The sequence below is a fragment of the Medicago sativa genome, chromosome 2, assembly GCF_051527215.1.
Source record: "Medicago sativa cultivar Bolivia chromosome 2, Bolivia_mono, whole genome shotgun sequence".
NCBI lineage: Eukaryota > Viridiplantae > Streptophyta > Magnoliopsida > Fabales > Fabaceae > Medicago > Medicago sativa.
The window spans coordinates 26,471,788-26,492,692 of NC_140750.1; the positions used below are offsets into that span (position 1 = coordinate 26,471,788).

Genomic DNA, 20,905 nt, shown 5'->3' on the forward strand with positions numbered 1-20,905 from the left:
TCATTATCCCTTTCTGAAAGATTGGGTATAGGATAGTTAAACAACTTTCTAACCGTCAAGCTAATGACTCTAAACGAGCGCTTCGTGGGAGGCAACCCATGACTTTTATTGCTTTCATTTTGTTTGTTTTGTGTTGTTTAAATTTGTTTTGTAGGTACTTGTCCAAGATGATGCAAAGAAAAAGAAAAAAAGAAAAAAAAATTGAAAAAAAAAAATTTAGAAAAAAAAAAAGTTGTGCCCAAGTCAGAAGCTAGGCACGGCCGTGCCTAAGATTTTTTTTTTTTTAAAAAATAATAATAAATAAAAAAACATTTAAAAAAAAATTAGGGAAGAAGATTGTTTGCTCGGATGATGATGCAGGGAGGAAGAAATCAACACTCCGCAACCATGGCATCCTTTTTAAAGATGACAAGCAAAGGAGTAGGTATAAATCTCTTATCTCTAAATTTATTTCTGCTTGTATATATCATGATGTTAATGTTATGGATATAGGAAAGAGGTAGGGATGATGAGGACTGATGAACTATTTATGTTGTGGGATATGCTTTATAACCACCATTTTATCATTTACTATTATTTGCTTGATTATCTTGTTTCAATTGATACAAAGAAACCGGATGATATAGGTGATATAGTGGTAGGTGGAATCATCACTTTTAATGCTAGGAAGTTTGGGGTGAGTGTGAATCAAGGGACCAAGAGGATAGAGGGAATTATTATATAGACTTATATACTATCACTACTTTGTCCTTCCTTAGAACTCATGACCCTACTCACAATTACCAATATGAATGGAGAATTATTAGAGCTTATTGTTTGATTATTCTACCCAATCCGGACATCTCTAATCCGAAGGTGGTGGAAAATTTGCTTTATGTTGGTACTAACCCACAGGTACAAGATGATGGTGATGATGGTGGTGATGAAGCGGAGGTAGGTGCAAACTTGCACCATGAACAAGAAGTCGGTGGAAGCTATAATGATGAACGGAGGGCATGGATGCAAACCAAAGTTCAAAGAACAAGCACCGACCTACAAAGACAAGGTGTTAAGAAACAATGTCAAAAAGGGGCAATCGAATAAATGAATAAAACAATCAAATGCTCTGAAACATGATCCAACACCTTCACCTCCAAAGTTCACCTTGTGGACCTCAATAAAATTGTGAACCTTCTTCTTCTTCTTCTTCTTCTTCTTCTTCTTCTTCTTCTTCTTCTTCTTCTTCTTCTTCTTCTTCTTCTTCTTCTTCTTCTTCTTCTTTCTCTTTTGCAAGTTCCAAAGCCTTCTGAAGTGTAGCAGCATCTTCAGCCTTCTTTCTCTTAACCTCTATGGTTAGTAGATTAGTAGTAGCTTCAATCTGCTCTTCTTCTTCCATCACATAGTCTGCTACCTTTAGTTTCCTGACAGCATGCTTTCTTTTCTTCTTAGGAATTGAAGGTTGAGCAGGCAGAGATTGTGAGGATTCAGCTGTTTTGCCACTCCTTGTCCTCTTGTGAAGAACTTCAGCAGGTTCTAAGCCCTGGGCTTCTTCTTAAATGCATGGCACAGCAGGACCAATATCTTGCTTCTGAGAGTCTCTCTTTTCCTTCTTAGCTCTCTTGGGAAGTGATTCAGGATCTTCTTCGATATCCTCAGCTTCAGTGATTGTTCTCTTCTTGGATTTCCTTCTTTTAGCTACTGGCAGAGCACCACCATACATAGTGTCAGGAATGTCACTGAGCTTGATTGTCTTTCCTGTTTTCTCATAGTGATCCAGAATGAAGTTGACTCTTACTTCTAAAGGATCTTCCTTGCATATAGGAGGAAAGCCATTCATCAGGTCAGATACAGTTGATGACTCCTTTAGATCAGTGCTGAGTTCAGTGTATTGTTCTTTTGTGATCAGGTTCATGTGCATAAAAGTACTGCAATTGATCACTTTGCCTATTACTGTTATACCCTAATTTTGGACCTAAAAATACTAATCAATCTTTCCTTTCTTGCATTTCAAGTTATTTGAACTATCTCTGATCAATTGCATCTTTCTCTGCACTTCATTTCAATTTCATTTGCAAAATTCACATGTAAGGGCATTTTAGTCATTTCCTATGTCAAAGTTTCTTTCAATCTTTTAAAAATTTGCTTGAGTCCTTTCAAAAAGTTTGAATAAGTCTCTGTTTCATTCTATGTCAAAACCCATTCCAAAAGTTGCATTTGAAGTCATTTTAGGTCAGTTTTGCCCCTAGGGGCATTTTGGTCATTTCAAGTGTCAAGTCACTGTTTAAATCCTAAAAATTGTCTCTGAGTCTTTCAATTTTGCTTGTATAAGTCTTTGTTTCATTTCTCTGTTAAAAATCCATTTTAAAATTTCATCTGAGTCATTTTTAGTCGTTTTAGCCCCCAGGGGCATTTTGGTCATTTCACACGAAATTTCGGCAGAGAGGTACTTTAAAGTACCTCATTTAGGCCATTGGTTCATTTCAGTCCGTTTTGTCAATTTTAGACGTTCCACTTTACGTTATTTTCCAATTACCAATTTTAATTCATTTTATTTTATTTTTTTAGTCCTAAAGTTTCTAATATTTGCACTTTAGTCCATTTTTTGTCCAAGTCATTAGGTCTGTACAGGTGTCAGTTCCTTATTGGTCCATTTGTCCAAGAGTTTGTTACAAGGTCCAGTGCCACGTGGCAGTATGCTATTGGTCCAGAAGCTACACTTGGCAGCCTATAAAGGGCTCCAATCATTGCAGTGCCATTCAGATGCTAACAACTCAGCAAAAAATCAGAAACAGATTCCACATTTCTCTCTCTCCTTCACGCAGATCAAACACCAAAAAAATTCAGAAAACCTCAAGAACAAGATGAAGATTCATCTTCATCCTCAACCCTAACCGCACCAAAACCACCACAAAATCCTCAGAATCAATTCAATTTCACATCAATTTTCACTAATTCAACCATAACAAAATCCATTTCAGCAAGCATTTCATAAAAAAAAAACAGATTCCAGATTCGACGAATCCTAACCGAATTCGATTGAACATCACGGAGGTTCGACGAAATTCGCAGAGGCTCTCAGAATCATCATCATCGAGCAAGAACCGCACCAGTTCTGCAATTCAAAGTGCGAATTCGTCACGAAGTGTGACAAACTCCAGCACCGATCACAGAGGCGCATGTAGATTAGAGAAGAGGAGGAACTCGAAGCTTGGAGCGAACCAGAGAAGAAGAAAGATCGAATTCGAATTCAGTTGCAACACTAAATCCAGCAAAGTCTCAGAATCACAGAATCAACGCAACAAGATTGCAAGTTCAACGAACTCGCAACCTAACAAGAACAACACGCATCAGAAAAGCCCAGGAGTTCAAAGATCCAAACAGATCCAGAGGTAACTAATCATTCCATTTCCGTACATGTTTGCTTAGATCAAGACAAATACGCAGTTGATTTCAAAGATCCGAGTGCAAAACTGAAAATAGGAGGAGAAGAGAAGCAGATTCCATAAAATTTTTTAAGAAAAAGAGCAAGTTAAGCCTTCCGACGCGGTGGCGCCGCCGCCGGAAACCGGCCGGCCGCCGCGTCGGAATTTCTGTCTTCTTCTTCTCCGTCCAAGCATTTCTAGAGAGAAGGGAGAGTAAGTTTGTTTAGAGAGAGAAAGGGAACTCTCAAATGAGGGTTTGGGAAGAGATTTCCCTTATATACTCCCTGCTCGCTCCTACGCGCGCGCGTGCGTTGTATTCCCCTGCTCCCTCGCCCTTATGACCGTTGATCTTGCTGCCTGATCTTGTGTACAGTCCAGATCTGTGCTTGTTTAAGCCTATCACATGCTGTGTGGTTTTTCACCGTTGGATCTAGGGTTTGCTAGATCTGGATCAATCCAATGGCTCCTGAGGCATCTGGATGGTCCAGATCCAGCATTAGCGTTGGGCCTGGGCCTATTGTTGCTTTTGATTTCGTATTCTTTCATTTTTTTGCTATTTTCACACTGTGTTTTGATTTTTACACCACTGCCTTGCCTAAAATCCTTTAAAAAATTCCTAAATCATTTTCTATGTGTTCTTGATATTTTCTTTAACATTTTTGTGGTATTTTTTTGTGCTAAAGCCTGTGAAAAATATTTGAAGTATTTTTTCTCTTATTTTTGTTAGAATTATTAATTTTCTTGCACTTTTTAGTCCAAAAAACCTTTAAAAAATTCCTAAAAAATTCATGTAGATTTCTTGATATTTTGGTAGTATTTTGTGATAATTTTCACATGTTAAAATTGGTTAAAAAATTAGGTGTCAATTTTCTTGCTATTTTTGTCATATTTTGTGCTAAAAATAAGTGGAACTTTGCTTGATTTTAATCCAAATGGCTTGATGAATGTTGGTGACCTATACTACTTGACTTCATAGGGTTGTAGCTACTGTTTGTGTTTAATTTTGTTGCATAATTGTGAATTTTGGTAGGTTACTTAGCTTACAAGTCATTAAGTAGTTAAATAATGTAAATATGCTCCAAATTTGTTTTAAAATGTCAAGTAAATCATGTAGCCTTAATTCCCATTCCAAAACTTGTTTCTAAACCTTTAAAATGTAATTGGAATGTGAGAATTATAGGTCACTTGGTTCTTGCATTTTATGAACAAACTTTAGCCATGTTTGCACTTATTTTCTATCTTTTATATTCTAGTATTTCTTTTACTTCACTTCTTTGATATTGTCATGTCCTACTAACTCCTTTCATTTCATGTTTCATATTCATCATAAGCATCTCTATTTCATCCCATATTCATCTCTATTTCCTTCTTGCAATTTAATTTGTATCAAAATTAGAGTGTAAACACTTAGGAAATTTTGTAATATTCTTCTTATGCTTTTAATTTCTTGGCAAAGAGGCCATAGAATGTATCTAGGGTATGATGTAAAGGACAATGGACTCTAATGATGTACACCGACACAAGCACCGACACATGCACACACACCACTTTAGGTAAATAGCTAGAATATGCATGTTTAGATGTATGTTTAGGATTGTATGTTTAGATGAATGCCTAGGATTCATGCTTAGAAAAAATCAATTTTTCAAACAAATGTGAACAACTTCACTCAAACCATTTTTCAAATAAACCTTGGGATCCAACATCCCATTGATTTTTCCTTTTATTTTCTTAATCAAAAATCCAATGAAAATAATCATGTTTAGACCATATTTTGCAAATGACTAATTCAACCTCACAATTTCCTAATCTCATGCCCTTGAGGCCTCTTTCTATTCTTCAAACTCCATTTTCAAACTTAAAATCAACCAACAAAAACAAAAACATTTTTTGAGAGAGAACTACGGTGGATTTGATCCCTTAAACGGGTACGTAGGCAAGGAACAAAATTCCTTCAATTCAACTAAAATAAAAATCCAAAAACATCCTTCTCCCTCCAATTCTTCACATAGAACATTCTTAGGTGTAAATAACATTTCAAAATAGCATTTAAAAATAAAGCGCACGCGTAGAAATTAAAGACGGTTCCTATAGGTTACTATAGTCGTTATGGGTGCCTAACACCTTCCCGTAGCGAAAACAACTCCCGGACCTCGATTCTCAAGGGTTTTGCTTACTTTTTCCCTTCCCAAGAAAAAATAAGATATCACCGGTTAAAAAGGTTCAAACGTAATCAATGTTTGACACCCGAAAACCAAGATAAAACAGCTGGCGACTTCACTGGGGAGATTCGAGAGTTACGCCTAGTCTTTATTTCCACGCTTGCGCTTGTATTTTTACTTATTGCTTCCTTTACTTGCTTTCCTATGTGATTAAATGTTTAATTTCTTGCAAACGTGTGGGGTGAGAATATCAAAAGTCCTGCACCCGGGCTGAGTGAACTTAGGATTTAGGAGGGATATAATCGACAATTCATTCCGGGGGTTGCCTCGTGTTTTGGATTATGCGATCAATCCCACATAGCTGAGGCATTTTGGGGGTGATGTTGTCGGCGCGTGTCGTCGCGTTTAGGCACTTTGCTTCTAATTGTTCTATGACGCTATGAACCGTAGATAACCAAACCCATCCATGGCCATTTTCTAGGACGTAGTGCGGAGGCTAAACCGAGTGTCGTCTCGAGTTTTAGTCGTCACGCGATACTACACTCAAGCTAGACCTTCTTACGTATAATCATGGCGCGAGTGTTGTCTCGTGGCACCATGAGATACGTCGGAGAGGTTGCAACTTGGGGACCTTTTTAGAACCCGGTTACTATTATCCTAAAACCATAGTTTCACCGGACACCGTGTCCACCCATGACTCCTCGACTTTGAACTTCAAACCCACCATGTTTTCTCCGAACTTGAACATAATCATGCATTCATGCATACATGCATACATGCATAAACTTTTTTCCATGCATTTATCGGAGGACTTAGACAAGTCATCTTTTGAACATCACGGATGTGAACGCCAAGTGATACCATCTCAACTAAACTTTTAGTTTTGCTCAAGATTTTCAAATAAAACCGTGTTTTTCCGTGATGTTCACAACCACTTTGAAGAAGTCCTCTGACAAAAAAGAGTCTTTTCGCATTTGCATATCATGCATCATATGCATCATTCATCGGTCACAGATGGCTTCCCGTCCTCATTGTCTCCTGGTTTTGTCCGCCACAGTCTGAAAAGTGGCTCGTGCTCGCCAAGTTTACCAACCAGATAGAGTTCATCAGACAAGATTGTACAAGAGAAGAAACATGGCTAACCTTGAGGAAGAGAATGCCAGCCCCTCGGGCCAGCCCATTGAAGAGTTTAATCTGGACGAAATTCTGAGGCTTATCAAAAAGAGTGACTACAAGATTGTTGACCAGCTGCTGCAGACTCCATCAAAGATATCCATCTTGTCTCTGCTCCTGAGCTCAGAAACTCACAGGAAAGTGTTGATGAAGATACTGGAGCAAGCTTATGTTGATCATGAAGTCTCGGTGGATCAGTTTGGTGGGATAGTGAGTAATATTACTGCTTGCAATAACTTGGGATTCGGTGATGAACTCCCCGAAGCAGGGAAACATCACAACTTGGCTCTACATATCTCGGTGCACTGTGGGTCTGATATGATATCTAACGTTTTGGTGGACACTGGATCATCGTTGAATGTAATACCTGAGTCCACACTGAGGCAATTAAGTCATCATGGAATTTCCCTGAGGGGTAGCAGCTATCTGGTTAAGGCTTTCGATGGATCCCGCAAAGATGTTCTCGGGGAAGTAGACTTGCCAATCACCATTGGTCCTGAGACGTTTCAGATTACTTTCCAAGTTATGGACATCAATGCTTCCTACAGTTGTCTCCTCGGAAGACCATGGATCCATGACGCTGGAGCAGTCACATCCACTTTGCATCAGAAGCTTAAGTTCATGAGGAATGGTAAGATTGTCACTGTGCATGGTGAGGAAGCATATCTAGTTAGCCAAGTATCATCGTTCTCTTGTGTTGAAGCAGGGTCCGCTGAAGGGACATCGTTTCAAGGCTTGACTGTTGAGGGTGCAGAGCCCCGGAGGGCTGGTGCTAGCATGGCCTCACTGAAAGATGCCCAGAAGGCTGTTCAAGCAGGGCAAGCTGCTGGCTGGGGCAAGGTGATTCAGATCTTGGAAAACAAGCGTAAAGAAGGCCTTGGATTCTCCCCGACATCTGCTGTTTCAAAGGGAACTTTCTACAGTGCTGGGTTCATCAATGCTATTACTGAAAATGCTGCTGGAGGTGGTTACGTGCCTACTTTTGTTATACCAGGAGGCACTGTGAGAAATTGGGAAGCCATTGATGTTCCTTTAGTCATGCATGCTTCCATGTAATGTGTCTTGTTGCTCATGTTTTCTTCGTTTTCAAAATAACAATCCTTTCGCTCTGCCCAAGGCGAAAATGATATCTTTGTAAGGGCGTGTTTGTTTCGGCATTGCCGTTAATCAATAAAAAGTTGTCGTCTTTCTCACGACTCTTTGTTTTTTTTACTTTTAGTGCCTTTTTCTTGGAAATAATGGTAATGCCAGAAAAAACCAAAACATCTGTATTTTTTCTTATTAATTTCAAAAATCTGCATAGAAAACATTTTTCTAAAAAATCATCCCAATCATATTATGCAGATTGAACCATAACAAACCCGTTGAACACAGTGACCCTATGGTTCCTCCAAATTTTGAATTCCCTGTATATGAAGCTGAAGATGAGGATAATGACTATGAAGAGATACCGTATGAGATCACTCGACTGCTCGAGCAAGAAAGAAGAGCCATTCAGCCTCACCAGGAAGAGATTGAGCTTATCAACCTGGGTACTGAAGAGAACAAGCGAGAGATCAAGATTGGTGCTGCACTTGAGCCAGAAGTGAAAAAGAAGATCATTCAACTCCTCCATGATTATCCAGATGTCTTTGCATGGTCCTATGAAGATATGCCGGGTCTAGATCCCAAGATTGTGGAACATCGGATACCGACAAGACCTGAATGTCCTCCTGTCAAACAGAAATTGAGAAGGTCTCGTCCAGACATGGCTCTTAAGATCAAGGCTGAGGTGCAGAAGCAAATTGATGCGGGTTTCCTCATGACAGCTGAATATCCTGAGTGGATTGCCAACATCGTGCCAGTACCAAAGAAAGATGGGAAAGTTCGAATGTGTGTTGATTACAGAGATCTGAATAAAGCTAGTCCAAAAGATAACTTCCCATTGCCTCATATTGATGTGCTTGTTGACAGTACTGCTCAATCCAAAGTGTTCTCTTTCATGGATGGTTTCTCTGGTTATAATCAGATACGAATGTCTCCTGAAGATAGAGAAAAGACGTCCTTCATCACTCCGTGGGGAACGTTCTGTTATAAAGTGATGCCGTTCGGCTTGATAAATGCTGGTGCTACCTATCAAAGGGGTATGACCACTCTGTTTCATGATATGATTCACAAAGAGATTGAAGTATATGTTGATGATATGATTGTAAAGTCAAGTGATGAAGAGCAGCATGTTGTGTATTTGAAAAAGATGTTTGAAAGACTAAGAAAGTACAAGCTGCGGTTGAATCCTAACAAGTGCACATTCGGTGTACGATCTGGAAAGTTGCTAGGCTTCATTGTCAGTCAAAGAGGCATTGAAGTTGATCCTGACAAAGTCCGAGCCATCAGAGAGATGCCGGCCCCTCAAACTGAGAAGCAAGTCAGAGGTTTCCTCGGACGTCTGAACTATATTTCAAGATTCATATCTCACATGACTACTACTTGTGGACCAATTTTCAAATTGCTCAGAAAGAATCAGCCTGTTGTATGGAATGATGAATGTCAGGAAGCTTTTGATAGCATTAAAGAATACCTGTTAGAGCCACCTATCCTTGTCCCACCAGTGGAAGGAAGGCCTTTGATCATGTATCTGTCAGTGTTAGACGATTCAGTGGGCTGTGTTCTCGGTCAACAAGATGAGACTGGCAAGAAAGAGCATGCTATCTACTATCTGAGCAAGAAGTTCACCGACTGTGAGACCCGGTATACAATGCTTGAAAAGACATGTTGTGCCCTAGCCTGGGCTGCCAAACGCCTGCGTCATTATATGGTGAATCATACAACTTGGTTGATATCCCGAATGGATCCAATCAAGTACATCTTTGAAAAGCCCGCTGTTACTGGAAAGATTGCACGTTGGCAAATGTTGTTGTCTGAATATGATATTGTGTACAAAGCTCAGAAAGCAATCAAAGGAAGCGTCCTTGCTGAGCATCTTGCTTGTCAACCTCTTGATGATTACCAGCCGATTAAGTTTGATTTCCCTGATGAGGAGATTATGTATCTGAAGGCAAAAGACTGTGAAGAACCACTGATCAATGAAGGGCCGGATCCCAACAGCAAATGGGGATTGGTGTTTGATGGTGCTGTTAATGCTTATGGTAAAGGAATTGGAGCCATCATTGTAACTCCGCAAGGGCATCACATTCCTTTCACTGCTCGAATAACTTTTGAATGCACAAACAACATAGCTGAATATGAAGCGTGCATCTTGGGCATTGAAGAAGCCCTTGACCTGAGAATCAAACACCTTGACATCTATGGAGATTCTGCACTTGTCATCAATCAGATAAAGGGTGAATGGGAGACTCATCATGAGAAGCTGATCCCATACCGTGACTATGCAAGACGTCTGTTGACATACTTTACCAAGGTTGAGCTGCACCATATCCCTCGGGATGAAAATCAGATGGCCGATGCTCTTGCTACTTTGTCTTCCATGTTTCGTGTCAATCATTGGAATGACATGCCCGTAATCAAAGTGCAACGTCTCGATAGACCCGCTCATGTGTTTACCATTGAAAATATGCCAGATCAAGCTGATAAGGATGTGAATGACAAAAAGCCTTGGTATTACAACATCAAGCAATTCTTGCAGAATCGTGAATATCCATCCGGTGCTTCCAACAGGGATAAAAAGACTCTGAGACGATGGGCTAGTAGATTCCTTCTGGACGGAGAAATCCTGTACAAGAGGAACTATGACATGGTCTTGTTAAGATGTGTTGACAAACAAGAAGCTGAGAAATTGATGCATGATGTACATGATGGTACCTTTGGGACCCATGCTTCGGGTCATACCATGTCAAGAAAATTGTTAAGAGCCGGCTATTACTGGATAACTATGGAACGTGATTGCCACAAACATGCCAAGAGATGCCACAAATGCCAAATTTATGCTGACAAGATTCATGTGCCTCCACATGCTCTCAATGTTATATCTTCCCCATGGCCTTTCTCTATGTGGGGCATTGACATGATCGGAAGAATTGAACCAAAAGCTTCCAACGGACATCGTTTCATTCTGGTGGCGATTGACTATTTCACCAAGTGGGTTGAAGCTGCCTCCTACGCCAATGTGACCAAGCAAGTGGTTGTCAAGTTTATCAAGAATAACATCATCTGTCGATATGGTGTTCCCAACAAAATTATCACTGACAATGGTTCCAATCTGAACAATAGTATGATGCAAGCTTTATGTGAAGAATTCAAAATTGAACATCACAACTCTTCTCCTTATAGACCTCAGATGAATGGTGCAGTTGAGGCCGCTAATAAGAACATCAAGAAGATTGTTCAGAAGATGGTCACTACTTACAAAGACTGGCATGAAATGTTACCTTTTGCCTTGCATGGTTACCGTACTACGGTGCGCAGTTCAACCGGGGCAACTCCTTTCTCTCTTGTATATGGCATGGAAGCAGTTCTCCCTCTGGAAGTGGAGATTCCATCTCTTCGAGTGATCATGGAAGCAAAGTTGACTGAGGCTGAATGGTGTCAAAGTCGGTACGATCAATTGAATCTGATTGAAGAGAAACGTATGGATGCTATGACTCATGGACAGTTGTATCAAGTGCGAATGAAGAATGCTTTTGACAAGAAAGTCCGACCTCGAGAATTCAAGGAAGGCGAACTTGTATTGAAAAGAAGGATAGGTCAGCAACCCGACCCAAGGGGCAAGTGGACACCTAACTATGAAGGTCCTTATGTTGTCAAGAAGGCTTTCTCTGGTGGTGCTTTGATTCTTACACACATGGATGGTGTTGAACTCCCAAATCCTGTTAACGCCGATATAGTCAAGAAATACTTTGTCTAGAAAGAAAAGAACAGCGTGGTAGGTCGAAAACCCGAAAGGGCGGCCTAGGCAAAAATGCGCTTTCCGGTGGATCGAAAACCCGAAAGGGCGATCCAGGCAAAAGTTAGGGACAAAAAAAATGAATATGAAAGAGCTCGCTGAGATTGTACGCAACTCAGGCAAGAATGAGCGCCTCGATGAGCCGAAAACCCGAAAGGGCGGTTCATGCAAAAATGAGGTTAACAATAAAAGACAAGTAACTATATCTGGCAAATCACCATCACCCCTTGGGGCATCTGCAACTGTCAATGATCGTCTTCATCAGAGGTTTCTGTACTTGTGAATTCAAAATTTCTATGAAATGTAGCGGTCATCGTGTTCAATGTATCACCAACCAATAAAATTACCATTTTCCAAGCTTTGTAAATCCGTGAAGTCATGCCTTTGGCTGACTTTCACTCTTCTACATCAATTTGAGCCTTTCTATTTGTTTGAAACTCTATTTTTCTTCCTATTTTCAATGCTATATACAAAACATTTTCTTTCTATTTTGATAATGTCAATGTCTGAAACAAACATCTTTGAAAACTAAAACATCTTTTTCTGTCTATTTTGAAAGCAAACCTGAGCAACAGGGTACATTTCAATGAAACATGCATGAATAAATGAATGTCAATGTCTATTTCAATACATGTTACAAGCAGGTTACTCCCCAGGATGATCTGTGGTCAATGGCAAGAATGAAAAAACAGAATGAAAATGAAAAAATGAAAAATGAAAATGAAAAGCTCGCTAAGTTGAAAACCCGAAAGGGCGGCTTAGGCAAAAATGAGCACCCCGCTGATTGACAACCTATGAAGGCAATTCAGGCAAAAATGGGGGCAATGAAAAGAATATTTTACTCCCCGGTGAATCGAAAACCCGAAAGGGCGGTTCAGGCAAAAGTGGGGTTTGAAAATGAAAAGTGAAAAGAATATAAAAGCATTGACCACAGATGCGAACATCCAATGATTACCCAGCACTGACACGCCTAGCAACGGCGACCTGTATCCAAGAACCTTCCAAGGGTCCTCCTTTACAAGTTTTATTGCCCTCAGCCATAGTTTCGATACGTCTCCCAACGACGGTCTCTCCAAAAGAGGTTTTCCCCTGTGAATATGTTGCAGCACGAGCCATTACGTGCCCAATCTTCCAATGTTTCGTCTGCCTTTGTGAAACTTCTCTGTCAAACTGCCAATCAATCATGCATTTCAAGCATTCATACATGCATAATCATGCATTTTATGTGCTCATACATCCAATAATCTTGCTATACCATACATACATGTTGCATATCCAACTGTCAACTGTCAAAATTCAATTTCAATCTCAATTTCAAACCATGCCAACTGTCAAATTCGAAGCAATTTCCAAATTCAATGTCAAACTGTCAAATTCGAAGCAATTTCCAATCTCCAATTACCAATCTCCAATTACCAATCTCCAATTCCAATTCCAATGCCAATTTCCAATTCCAATGTCGATTCCAATGACAATCTCCAATGACAATCTCCAATGTCAAGGTCAAATTCCAATTTCAATCCAATCCAAATGTCAATGTCAAATGTCAATGTCAAATGTCAATGTCAAATGTCAATGTCAATGTCAATGTCAATGTCAATCTCCAATGTCAATGACAATATCCAATGTCAATTTCCAATCCAATTCCAATCCAATTTCAATGTCAATTGCAACTCTCCAAATCCAATGTCAATGTCTATGTCTCAATCCAATTCCAATTTCCAATGTCTATGTCTATGTCTCTGTTCAATCTCAACTTTCAATCTCAACTTTCAATGTCAATTTTCAATTCAAACCAGTGTCAATCTACTCTCAATTTACTCTTGGGCCAACAAAAATGGTCAGGTCCATTTCCAAATCAAGTCAATAACAATTTACCCTCAATTGGTATCTTGTTAAGCCAGACTTTCAATTGGTATCTTGTTACTGGTCAAGTGCCAGGTTCGATCCAAAAAAGAACCACTTGTACCTGCTTATATACCTATGCTTCCGGACAAACGGCAAGTTCGATTTGAAGAACAGTTTGTACCCAGCTCATGCCTTGTTATCAGTCAGACGGCAAGTTCAATCTGAGGAACAGTTTGTACCCAGCTTATGCTTTGTTATCGGTCAAACGACAAGTTCGATCTAAGAGAACAGTCTGTACTCTCCCACATGATGTGGTGATAATCCAACAAGCAAGTTCGATCCAAAGAAACAGCTTGTATCAACCCTTTTTTGTCTATGTCTCCAGCCAAACAGCCAGTTCAATCCAAAAGAGCAGTTTGTGTCTGTCTATCTGTTTGTATTTTCAACCAAGTGTCAAGTTCGATCCAAAGAACAACTTGTATCTGCCTATATGTCTATGTTTCCGGTCAAGTGCCAAGTTCAATCCCAAGAACAGCTTGCACCTATCTCTTGTTTTGTATTCCTTGGTCAAGTGACAAGTTCGACCCAAAAGAACAACTTGTACCTATCTTTTCTACTCCCTGGTTTGTCTACCCTGTCAATGTCCACCTGAATCCCCAGTGACATGATAGGTTCCATAGACTCCAGTCGTTCGTCTTGCATTCATAATCAAATATTGCATAGCATTCATAATTTTGAAAATCTGAAAATGTATTTTTACGTCCAAAAACAGTGCAAATGTTAATATTTAAGTATCTTCGTCCCGTCAACTCTAAGACTTCGTCTCATGACTCTCCGGACAAAGAAACTTAAATAGGGGCAGCTGTTATACCCTAATTTTGGACCTAAAAATACTAATCAATCTTTCCTTTCTTGCATTTCAAGTTATTTGAACTATCTCTGATCAATTGCATCTTTCTCTGCACTTCATTTCAATTTCATTTGCAAAATTCACATGTAAGGGCATTTTAGTCATTTCCTATGTCAAAGTTTCTTTCAATCTTTTAAAAATTTGCTTGAGTCCTTTCAAAAAGTTTGAACAAGTCTCTGTTTCATTCTATGTCAAAACCCATTCCAAAAGTTGCATTTGAAGTCATTTTAGGTCAGTTTTGCCCCTAGGGGCATTTTGGTCATTTCAAGTGTCAAGTCACTGTTTAAATCCTAAAAATTGTCTCTGAGTCTTTCAATTTTGCTTGTATAAGTCTTTGTCTCATTTCTCTGTTAAAAATCCATTTTAAAATTTCATCTGAGTCATTTTTAGTCGTTTTAGCCCCCAGGGGCATTTTGGTCATTTCACACGAAATTTCGGCAGAGAGGTACTTTAAAGTACCTCATTTAGGCCATTGGTTCATTTCAGTCCGTTTTGTCAATTTTAGACGTTCCACTTTACGTTATTTTCCAATTACCAATTTTAATTCATTTTATTTTATTTTTTTAGTCCTAAAGTTTCTAATATTTGCACTTTAGTCCATTTTTTGTCCAAGTCATTAGGTCTGTACAGGTGTCAGTTCCTTATTGGTCCATTTGTCCAAGAGTTTGTTACAAGGTCCAGTGCCACGTGGCAGTATGCTATTGGTCCAGAAGCTACACTTGGCAGCCTATAAAGGGCTCCAATCATTGCAGTGCCATTCAGATGCTAACAACTCAGCAAAAAATCAGAAACAGATTCCACATTTCTCTCTCTCCTTCACGCAGATCAAACACCAAAAAAATTCAGAAAACCTCAAGAACAAGATGAAGATTCATCTTCATCCTCAACCCTAACCGCACCAAAACCACCACAAAATCCTCAGAATCAATTCAATTTCACATCAATTTTCACTAATTCAACCATAACAAAATCCATTTCAGCAAGCATTTCATAAAAAAAAAACAGATTCCATATTCGACGAATCCTAACCGAATTCGATTGAACATCACGGAGGTTCGACGAAATTCGCAGAGGCTCTCAGAATCATCATCATCGAGCAAGAACCGCACCAGTTCTGCAATTCAAAGTGCGAATTCGTCACGAAGTGTGACAAACTCCAGCACCGATCACAGAGGCGCATGTAGATTAGAGAAGAGGAGGAACTCGAAGCTTGGAGCGAACCAGAGAAGAAGAAAGATCGAATTCGAATTCAGTTGCAACACTAAATCCAGCAAAGTCTCAGAATCACAGAATCAACGCAACAAGATTGCAAGTTCAACGAACTCGCAACCTAACAAGAACAACACGCATCAGAAAAGCTCAGGAGTTCAAAGATCCAAACAGATCCAGAGGTAACTAATCATTCCATTTCCGTACATGTTTGCTTAGATCTAGACAAATACGCAGTTGATTTCAAAGATCCGAGTGCAAAACTGAAAAGAGGAGGAGAAGAGAAGCAGATTCCATAAAAAATTTTAAGAAAAAGAGCAAGTTAAGCCTTCCGACGCGGTGGCGCCGCCGCCGGAAACCGGTCGGCCGCTGCGTCGGAATTTCTGTCTTCTTCTTCTCCGTCCAAGCATTTCTAGAGAGAAGGGAGAGTAAGTTTGTTTAGAGAGAGAAAGGGAACTCTCAAATGAGGGTTTGGGAAGAGATTTCCCTTATATACTCCCTGCTCGCTCCTACGCGCGCGCGTGCGTTGTATTCCCCTGCTCCCTCGCCCTTATGACCGTTGATCTTGCTGCCTGATCTTGTGTACAGTCCAGATCTGTGCTTGTTTAAGCCTATCACATGCTGTGTGGTTTTTCACCGTTGGATCTAGGGTTTGCTAGATCTGGATCAATCCAATGGCTCCTGAGGCATCTGGATGGTCCAGATCCAGCATTAGCGTTGGGCCTGGGCCTATTGTTGCTTTTGATTTCGTATTCTTTCATTTTTTTGCTATTTTCACACTGTGTTTTGATTTTTACACCACTGCCTTGCCTAAAATCCTTTAAAAAATTCCTAAATCATTTTCTATGTGTTCTTGATATTTTCTTTAACATTTTTGTGGTATTTTTTTGTGCTAAAGCCTGTGAAAAATATTTGAAGTATTTTTTCTCTTATTTTTGTTAGAATTATTAATTTTCTTGCACTTTTTAGTCCAAAAAACCTTTAAAAAATTCCTAAAAAATTCATGTAGATTTCTTGATATTTTGGTAGTATTTTGTGATAATTTTCACATGTTAAAATTGGTTAAAAAATTAGGTGTCAATTTTCTTGCTATTTTTGTCATATTTTGTGCTAAAAATAAGTGGAACTTTGCTTGATTTTAATCCAAATGGCTTGATGAATGTTGGTGACCTATACTACTTGACTTCATAGGGTTGTAGCTACTGTTTGTGTTTAATTTTGTTGCATAATTGTGAATTTTGGTAGGTTACTTAGCTTACAAGTCATTAAGTAGTTAAATAATGTAAATATGCTCCAAATTTGTTTTAAAATGTCAAGTAAATCATGTAGCCTTAATTCCCATTCCAAAACTTGTTTCTAAACCTTTAAAATGTAATTGGAATGTGAGAATTATAGGTCACTTGGTTCTTGCATTTTATGAACAAACTTTAGCCATGTTTGCACTTATTTTCTATCTTTTATATTCTAGTATTTCTTTTACTTCACTTCTTTGATATTGTCATGTCCTACTAACTCCTTTCATTTCATGTTTCATATTCATCATAAGCATCTCTATTTCATCCCATATTCATCTCTATTTCCTTCTTGCAATTTAATTTGTATCAAAATTAGAGTGTAAACACTTAGGAAATTTTGTAATATTCTTCTTATGCTTTTAATTTCTTGGCAAAGAGGCCATAGAATGTATCTAGGGTATGATGTAAAGGACAATGGACTCTAATGATGTACACCGACACAAGCACCGACACATGCACACACACCACTTTAGGTAAATAGCTAGAATATGCATGTTTAGATGTATGTTTAGGATTGTATGTTTAGATGAATGCCTAGGATTCATGCTTAGAAAAAATCAATTTTTCAAACAAATGTGAACAACTTCACTCAAACCATTTTTCAAATAAACCTTGGGATCCAACATCCCATTGATTTTTCCTTTTATTTTCTTAATCAAAAATCCAATGAAAATAATCATGTTTAGACCATATTTTGCAAATGACTAATTCAACCTCACAATTTCCTAATCTCATGCCCTTGAGGCCTCTTTCTATTCTTCAAACTCCATTTTCAAACTTAAAATCAACCAACAAAAACAAAAACATTTTTTGAGAGAGAACTACGGTGGATTTGATCCCTTAAACGGGTACGTAGGCAAGGAACAAAATTCCTTCAATTCAACTAAAATAAAAATCCAAAAACATCTTTCTCCCTCCAATTCTTCACATAGAACATTCTTAGGTGTAAATAACATTTCAAAATAGCATTTAAAAATAAAGCGCACGCGTAGAAATTAAAGACGGTTCCTATAGGTTACTATAGTCGTTATGGGTGCCTAACACCTTCCCGTAGCGAAAACAACTCCCGGACCTCGATTCTCAAGGGTTTTGCTTACTTTTTCCCTTCCCAAGAAAAAATAAGATATCACCGGTTAAAAAGGTTCAAACGTAATCAATGTTTGACACCCGAAAACCAAGATAAAACAATTACTGTGCCTAGTTGTGCATCAGTAAAGATATTGATCTCCTTGAGAGTGTTCAGAAGCCCTCCTTGACGAAGAATTTCTCAAATAAGTCTTCCATAGGGAATCCAACATCTTTTGATTGTCTGACTTTCCCTAAGAGTCTTAATCATGTGCCTGAAGATGTACTTAGTGATGAGTCATAATTTAATCTATTTTAATGCATTATTTAGTTTAGTTTTATTAAGATTTGATTTTATTTTATTGCATATTTATTTCCTTTTTAAATCTTTTACTACAAATTGCTTTTTATTTTATTTTAGGAATGAATATATGGTGGAAGGTGTCTTAGAGCAAAAGAAAGAGGACTGGAGCAAATACAGTGCGAAAATACGAAAATATGGAGACAAAAATATATCTCCACAAGTCAGAAGCTTGGCACGGCCCGTGCCAACATGTGGCACGGCCGTGCCACCCTCCAAAGTCTCTTATGCTGCTTTTTCTTCGGGCCCAAGTTACTCTGTTGTAGTTTTACTGATTAGCCCTTATAGTTGCTTAGATTTTAAGTCAATTGTAAAGCTATAAATAGAGTAGCACTCCATCATAGACATTCATCTTTTGTTCTTGGAATAAAAGTTCACTTTATTGTTTTTATATTCTTCTTCTCCTTCTTCTCTATGTCTACAATGAACATTAGTGAGTAGACTCTTCTTTGTCTTGGGATTGTTGGGTAAGTCTAATGACATAATCCTAACGAACCAAGCTTTAACCCTAATTCTATGTAACCGTAATTTCTAATTTAGATTCACCGTTTTAACATGGATTGATCATTATCAAACTGTAGAAGCGAAAGTGGAGGGTTTGATAATTGTTAATCCATCATCCCAAACATCAATTCATAAAGCGAGAGCGGAGCTTTGATGTTGGAACAAGTGAATCTAGAAAATAATTGCAAAGGCAGCGAAATAGTCTTTGCAATTATTGAGACACAAGTAGTTTCAATCCTTATAAGCATCTTCTAGAAATCAAGTCAGCGAAATAGGCTTGGTTACTAGAAGTAAACTCTCACCGGACTTTCATCGGAAAGGTGAGGGGCTAAAGGGAAACCGGTCTTTAGAAATTAAGGTGTAAACCATGGAATTAGAAGTTAAAGTCTTGTCTAGTGAAAGATTTGTTATTATGACGAATCAACGATCCCAAGGCTCTTTATTATTATTGTTATTTACCTTTAGCAATTAAACCTTCTTTTATAATATTTCTTCTCTTCTAATCATTCTCTAAAAGTTAATTGAATTCACAACTCCCTAGCGGAACGATACTCTCTCTTACTACTATTACTTTGATAGACCGTGCACTTGCGGTTTGGCCTATCACTTAGGTACATTTGCCTTCTCCTTGGTCATGAAGAAGTGCAGAAACACTCTATGATCCAGTGAGGGTTGATCTCCACCACCACCTTTTGGTAGAAGATTCTCATTTTGGATCTTCAGGAGCAGCTTATGTTCCATGCTCAAATCACTGTACTTTCCCTTCTTAGTACTGTTGAACATGGTTTATTCACTCTTTCAATCCATAGACTAGTTTTGTTGTTGTCTAAGCCACTGACAAACCTTCCTTCAGATGCTCTTTTAATCACCCAAGCAATCACTTCTTTTGAAATAAACACCGGAATACCCATGATGCTTGATCTTATTTCTGTGCAGGTGAAGGGTTCCAAACCCATTTCTTCTCTTGTTTTACCCTTTAGACTGGGGTCTATCAGAACTTTCTCATCCATTTCCAACTGAGCAGCTTTACGATCGTAGACTTGTGCTCTAACCTAGAAGTGCCTTACCAGGTTCATGTATGTTGGACCATTCAACATGGTGAAGTAACCATCAAGATCATGAGCATGATAGTATGCTTTGAGCTCGCAACCATGATGAGCAAGAGAGATGAAATCAATAGGATTTTTAACCTGAACATTCAGTTCCCATTCTTCTAATGACATTGTTCTTCCCCTGATTTCATAAGCAGGTTTTTCTTGCATGGATGATTCTGGTACTGAACTTGAAGATGCCATTGATGTTGAAGAGAGTTTTAGGGTTCTAAGGTTTTGATTGAAAAAGATGAATTTTTCGCAAAGAATAAGTCACAAACAGAAAGTGTAGGTTGTGAAGTGAGTAATGTGTGTTTTTGTCTAAGTATTTTTAGTAAAACGTTTGCAATTCAGAAGGGGACAAACAAACACAACATTAATGACATAACGGGCGCGAGATAGTACATTCAAAGCTTAAAATCATCATTGCCCGCTTACGTTATACACCAAGACACTTAAGCCACGTCAGAGTTTTTCAGAGTAACTACCAAGTTAGTGGGACAGGTGCTACCAAAAAGTAACTTCCAACGTTTCCACTAACTCTGCTATTTAGGAGCAAAGAGTTCAGCTTCTGAAGTTAAGGTGCTGACATCATCTTCAGAAGCACATTTTCCTCAGAATCTCAGTTAAGAGCTTTTGATGGACTATAGCTTATGAACAACTTCAGAACCTAACTTCTTATTCAAAAGCAAGCAAATTTAATCAGACACAAAGTGCATGTTCAAATTTTTCTTTATAAAATCAAATCTTTCCATAGTTAAAGGTTTAGTAAATATATCAGCCCATTGATGTTCAGTATCAATGAATAGTATATCTAAAATTCCTTTTTGAACATAGTCTCTAATAAAGTGGTGTTTGATTTCAATGTGCTTTGCTCTTGAATGTAGAATAGGACTCTTTGACAAACAAATAGCAGCATTTATCTGATAGTCTTCCAACTGATGTTTCATCCAAAGTAGTTGTGTATAACAACTTGCAGCTGAGATGTATTCTGCTTCTGCTGTAGA

At 38.6% G+C, this 20,905-nt stretch overlaps 1 protein-coding gene across 1 annotated transcript; it reads right to left on the reverse strand.

The window, feature by feature from the left end:
• Positions 1-19,410: 19,410 nt before the first annotated feature.
• On the reverse strand, positions 19,411-20,102 carry LOC146945856 (uncharacterized). Its single transcript, XM_085748106.1, has 3 exons — positions 19,998-20,102; positions 19,651-19,859; positions 19,411-19,579 (listed from the first exon to the last, which is right to left on the reverse strand). The coding sequence occupies exons 1-3, from the start codon at positions 20,100-20,102 to the stop codon at positions 19,411-19,413; spliced, it is 483 nt and encodes a 160-aa protein (XP_085604232.1).
• Between the last annotated feature and the right edge of the window lie 803 nt (positions 20,103-20,905).